Source organism: Magnolia sinica, chromosome 18, assembly GCF_029962835.1.
Source record: "Magnolia sinica isolate HGM2019 chromosome 18, MsV1, whole genome shotgun sequence".
NCBI classification, from domain to species: domain Eukaryota; kingdom Viridiplantae; phylum Streptophyta; class Magnoliopsida; order Magnoliales; family Magnoliaceae; genus Magnolia; species Magnolia sinica.
The window spans coordinates 69558265-69564264 of NC_080590.1; the positions used below are offsets into that span (position 1 = coordinate 69558265).

General features: G+C 37.3%; 1 protein-coding gene across 11 annotated transcripts in view; it reads right to left on the bottom strand.

Moving 5' to 3' along the window:
• The window catches only part of LOC131233962 (general negative regulator of transcription subunit 3-like), a 107679-nt gene extending 101985 nt beyond the window's left edge, over positions 1-5694 (bottom strand). For 6 of the 11 annotated variants that reach the window (XM_058230861.1, XM_058230867.1, XM_058230868.1 and 3 more), the window contains exons 1-3: positions 5467-5692; positions 5240-5371; positions 1515-1652 (exon numbers count right to left, since the gene is read on the bottom strand). In XM_058230861.1, coding sequence (XP_058086844.1) covers positions 1515-1652; positions 5240-5371; positions 5467-5559 — 363 coding nt within the window. In that variant the 5' untranslated portion in view covers positions 5560-5692. Of the gene's footprint in view, positions 1-1514; positions 1653-5239; positions 5372-5447 lie in introns of all 11 variants that reach the window. The other 5 variants (XM_058230869.1, XM_058230860.1, XM_058230862.1 and 2 more) reach the window with 4 other exon arrangements.
• Between the last annotated feature and the right edge of the window lie 306 nt (positions 5695-6000).

Consider the following 6000-nt stretch of genomic DNA (forward strand, 5'->3'; position numbering starts at 1 on the left):
TTATTTTTAGTTAGAAGTTTAAAGAGATGAAATAATTAAAATTTATTTATTTCCACTTAAAAATTCCAGAAATAATTAATTATTAAATTTTAGACTTAATTACTTTTGAAAATATTAGGAAAAAATAAATAAATTTTAATTATCTTATCTCTTTAAACCTCCACCTAAAATATAGGATTTGCCACATCACTAAATTTTCACATAGTTATCTTTATTTTCTTTCGTTTTTTGTTTAAGAAATAATTTTTTTATATTTTTGAAAATTGAGTTTCACGTTGATTATTCTTTTAAAGATATTTTAATTATTTATTTAAATATAATTATTACTAATTTAATAGTTTTTAACAATTATTGATCTTTACAAGGAATTTTAATCATTATTGTAAGAGTAGCAAAAAGTGTGTTAATGTTATAAATTATAATCATTGTTGAAGACTATAGTTGAACCTATGATAGAATGCACGTTTTATATTTTTAATTAGAATTTATAGTTATGGGATAATTATTAATAACATATGCATGTTTAATGTTAATTGAGAATTGAGATTGGTATGCAGGTGCACTGCCCATAGATGTCCTAAAAGTATACGCAAGTAAAGCCATTGTGTCCCTTGGTAGAAAGTTCTTAAATCTAGCCAGTAGGGCGATTGTGACCCTTATGTGAAAGACCCTATAACCCATTGGATCTTTTAGAGTCTCATTCGTGTACGGTGTATTAAAGCAAGCGTGTATACAAACAAACACTAGAGGTACATCTGGTGCAGTAGTCTGAATAGCTAATAAATAAATGGGTCCATCACCACGAGGCACCGATGTGCGGGCGTTAGTATAACATAGCTATCCACGATAGTGTTATAAGCGATGACTGTTGTTTAAGTTTTAGTTTATGAAAATTCATGAAAAGCATTGCATTCATTGCATTTTTACGATTTTAGTATTTTTAATTTATGCTCATTTACTCTTTGTACTTTAATTCAAGTATTTCCTTTGTTTATCTAATTTTGATATAATCTATAAATTTCAAATTCAGGTAAGGAAATTATCCCACTGAGAATTTGTAAACTCACCCCATCTTGAATAATGTTTCAAGTTCAAAATTGGAGTATTATCAGCAATCAGGATATTACTATTAGATTTTTGTTTCGTTTATTTATACTTAGTTGTAAATTTTAAAGTTCATAGTGTAATTAAATATTTATTTAAGGAGTAGAGACTTAATTAGATAATAGTGTGAATTGAATAGTTATTTGGTTAGATTTAATCTAATTATAATCTGGTGATGATTTTTCATTTAGTTTGTGTGAATGTATATTTGATTTGAATGAATGTATGTGACATGATGAAAATTAAACAAATTAAACAGTGTTGTTTGTCATGGGATGATTCCACATTACCTTGCCCACTGGCTTAAGACCCTTTTCATAGTCTCATCTCGTCTTTTCTTTTAATAAAATTTCAATTTAACATTCAGAAAACAAAGTATATGATAGAGAAGAGGATATAGAGACACTTACAGTTTTAGGTTGTTGGCCTAGCCCTTCTTTGGAGAATGCTTTTGTTTTAGTCTCCTTTTCACAAACTTTAAATCTTTCCATTTCACGCTCGATGAGCTTTCGAGCATCCAGCAGAGCCTGCTCATAAGAGGCACTAACCTATGTCAAACATATATCAAAAATTGACTGTCAACTCCAGAATCATGAATGCCATATTAATATAAGATTAACTAAAATGACAATTAATCTATGAAACTGACTAGATAGCGTGGTTATAATTAATGTTGCAAGATAACCCAAAACATTTGTGCATAATATGGAATTTTTTCCTAATGATTAGCAATGTGGATATACATAGATATGGGAAATCATCACATAGTATTGATACCCACCACAATAGTGGTGGTATAAGTAAGGTATTTTGTAACAATAATAGTGGTTGTAATTATAACACCCCGAACTTTTCAATACTCTGAGTACTGAAAGTTTTCGAGTGTTACCATGAAATTTAATTTAGTATATACATGTGTATGTCACCAACTTAGCCTATCCTAAACTTACATCTATTCTCTAACTTGAATCTGACCGTTGAGAATGATCTTCATCCATAGATCAAGTCATCCGACCATTGATTTTTAAGACAGGACCATCATATATCTAAGTATTCTCACTTTGCCATCATAACCAACCGTTCAATCAAATATTCACCTCTAGATAAAGATATTTGACCGTTCACTTTGATTTTAGACCACCCAATCATAATAAACCAACTATATGATCTCTACATCCGTTTGTACACGTATCGAATTGAGATTTTGATTTGTTCATTTTGTTCACCACCTATGAATATACTAAACCCACCATCAAAACTATAATCTAAGAAACTTACATATGTGAATAAGTCACTTGAATCTAACAGTATACATGTTCTACCTCTTGATCACTCCAAAAACCACTTTGTGTTCATCAGTTTACAGAATTGATCGTATCTACCTACATGCGTGGTCAAAGTACTAACCATCAAGTTTCCTTATTTTTTAACATGTCATCTGACCATTCATCATGTTTGGATCAGCCAAACGGGTCATCCGAATATTAAGATAAATTGGACATTATAAAGATCTTAGGATATATGTTCAAACTATCGGGTAATGTTTCAATTAGGTGCGTACAGTGCGTAAGAACATGAAGGCGTTCCGATTTCTTCTCCCACATTAGGAGGAGAATCCTCTTTAGCAAATCCAAACTGTCTGTATATCCCTAACAAGGTTTCCGACTCCTAACAGGATAAGGAGTCGAGAAAAGCAAGATAAACATGGCGTCTCCGCCGTTTTTCCCGAAATTGAGCTGCATTGTGCGAGAGTTTCTTTTGCAAAAACCACTAATTGAAACCTGTTGGACCTTCGATTCTTGATGTTCACAAGCTTTCATGCCTCCATCTTAACCACTCACAGTGATTGCCACGAAGAGAGATGGGTCAGAACAAAATCCGCCATTTAAATAACGGTCATCTTCTTCGTTAGAGTGTTGTCCGTCGATCGTTGGGGCTGCACCATCCCACGATCAAATCCATTCACTGAGTGGCCCACTTGAACGGGTACCATCCCTTGAAATATGGATTAAAACCCATCTCTATCTGAACTATGAGTTGGATTAAAACAGCCACTAAACCACTGTGCGCAATTCGTCTTCGCGTAGGTGTACCACACGGCGCTGCTTCCTTCACACCCACCCTCCTTTGAAGCACTACAAAACCTCTCATACGTGAGAAAGATATCATAACAAATTGAAGTGTAAAGGAGAGAGAGAAAGGAAACGGGAGGGACAGTGTGCATCGGGCGATTGCTCACTGAGTCGTTGGTTCGGTTCCAGATTCGAGCCGAGTCAGATAACTCCAGAGATCCGTCGATCTGGAACATAGAGAGCTCTATCCAATCTCTCTACCAGACGTGGATTGAGTAAGAAGAAGAAGAGGAGGAGGAGGAGGAGGAGGAAGAAAGTATGATTCCTTTGTCAATTCATTTAGTCGACAAACACGGGTTGAGTTGTTGAATCCAGAAGTGAATCTTTAAATTTATACTCAATCAAAAATGGGGCCTACATGATAAATGGTTAAGATCAACAAATAGACCTTTTTAAGTATAATCAATCTGGACCATCAATTTTCTTGGCCGTTGGTTGAATGATTAGCATCACCTAGTTAACATGGTTCTTGAAGGTTATTGTCAATCAAATGTTGAGGACTACATGATGGTCGGTACAGATAAACAATCATACATTTTCAAGTATAATAATTTTAGACAGCCTATTTTCCCGTCCACTAATCAAATGGTTAGAATCACCTTATCAAAGTGCTTCTTGAGGGTTACGGTCAATCAAAGGTGGAACGTAAAAGATAAAAGGTCTACAACAATGATCAGACCTTCCTTAACATAATTAATTTCGACCATCCATTTTCATAGCCATAGATAGGATGGTTAGAATCATCTAATAAAAGTGATTCTTAAATCCATTTTATTGGCCATTGATCGGATGGTTAGGATGAATGTGAGCACATCTTCATGTCCATCTAATGCCACTTGTACTCTTGACAAAATGACAAACCAAATTGCTTTTATATTGAACCTGCCAAAAACAATCTAGTGATACCCAAATACAGAAAGTGCAGCTAGATACTCTTCAAAACTCACATGAATTTTGTTGGGGGGAAAATATGACAAGTCTTTGAGTCGGCTTGAGGGTCAGAAGAGTCAGTGAAGCAATGGCTCGAACTCGTCGGGCGCCGAGTCCGGATAAAGCCCAAAGCCCTCAAACGCTGAATGGAGAGATATAGCTCGGATCGTGAGGCGCCTAGCCCGACCAAAGCCTGAATGTCCTGAGCCATAAAGCAAAACCTTTAAGAGAGGAAGTGCACCTCAACACTCAATCGAAAGCCTCACAGAGGAAAGCCGAAACCGGCCTATGATCAGTCGGTCCTAGAGCCGCCCGAGCTTTAGTCCGACCCATAAATTGAGTCGGCCAATAGAGTGGGCGGAGCCTAGCCGTAAAACCTATCTCGGCACGACCGTGTTGAAGAGATAAGAGTCGGCCGAGCTATATTGCTCCATATCCGGAAGTTACCTAGTAAAACTCTGGATCTCCACTCGAGATTTTTGGGAGATAAGCTAAGATCCTCGAAAATCCAGGAATATCAAGGATTACGGATCCCAAGAGATTAAGATCTACTCCAATTGCGGAAGCCCTACGGGGTACGACACCATTATAAATAAGAACACCTTTATGGTGAAAGGTATGCAGAAACTCTCACCCTAAAACCTTTATTCTAAGAACCAAATTCTGACTTAAGCATCGGAGGGTCCCCTGGTAAAGCCAGGGTCACCTTTCTCCTTCTTCCTGTGCAGGTTCAAGGGCCACAAAGGGGGTGAGCCGAAAACAGCATCAACAAATTTCGTATAATTGTGTGCCCAGATGCTACCTTAAGCGAGGTGAGAGCCTGACTGCCAACAGAAATGCAAAGCTTAAGAGCAAAAGCATAGCCCTTAAAGTTGTACATAACTACACTCTAGGGTTTCTACATTAGGTGTAAATATACTGCAACCCAGTTATCCATTGCGCACTTCCAAGTCATGCTAATTAAGCATCTTATAACACAAATTTTAACAGGAGCAACGAATGAAAGAACTACAGAGACTTCAAAACCATAGAAATAAAACGGTGGACAAGAGCAGACGCATAGAAATTCTAACCTTCTTGTCCTTTATCTCACTCGACTGAATCCATGTCTTGATCTGATCTCTGTACCTCTGCAGCTTCTTAATCTCCTTCTTCAAATCCGCCTCGAATTTCTCCTTCTGGTTCGCATTATCAGTGTCATAAACCTAGAAGCACAAAAAAGAAGACGAATTCAGCTAAGAAAAGCTCAGGAAGCGTCGGAAGGAGATGAAACAAAAAAACCAATTTTTCGAGATCGGGCCTTGTTCCAGATACTGTCGAAGACATCCACGCCTTCCTGGACTTTTTTCAGGACGCGATCGATCTCGCCCTGCAGTTTCCGGCTCGCTCCCATGGAGATGTCGAAGAGGAATTTTAACGTATCAGAGATCTGAACATCCAAAGCTAGGCTATAGGTTCTGGGTTTTGGGTTTTTGGTTTTCTATCAAGTGTCTGAGAGTCGCACAGAGGGAAGCCGATTAACGGAGATAGGGACGCGGATTAGCCACTGATAGGTTGAGTAGCGAGGCTCGGTACTGAAGTGACGTCACCAAGTTACGTGGATCCCACCATAATGTATGTTTTGTATCCACACCGTCCATCTATTTAGATACACTATTTTAGGACATGATCCAAAGAATGAGTTAGATACAAAGCTCAAGCGGACCCCACCACAGAAAACAGTGGAGAGTGTGACGCCACCGTTAGAAACTTTTAATGGCGACAAAAGTTTTCGATTTGAAGCTGATATTTGTGTTTTCCTTTATTTCACGTGTGTTAACTTATGAACAGGTTG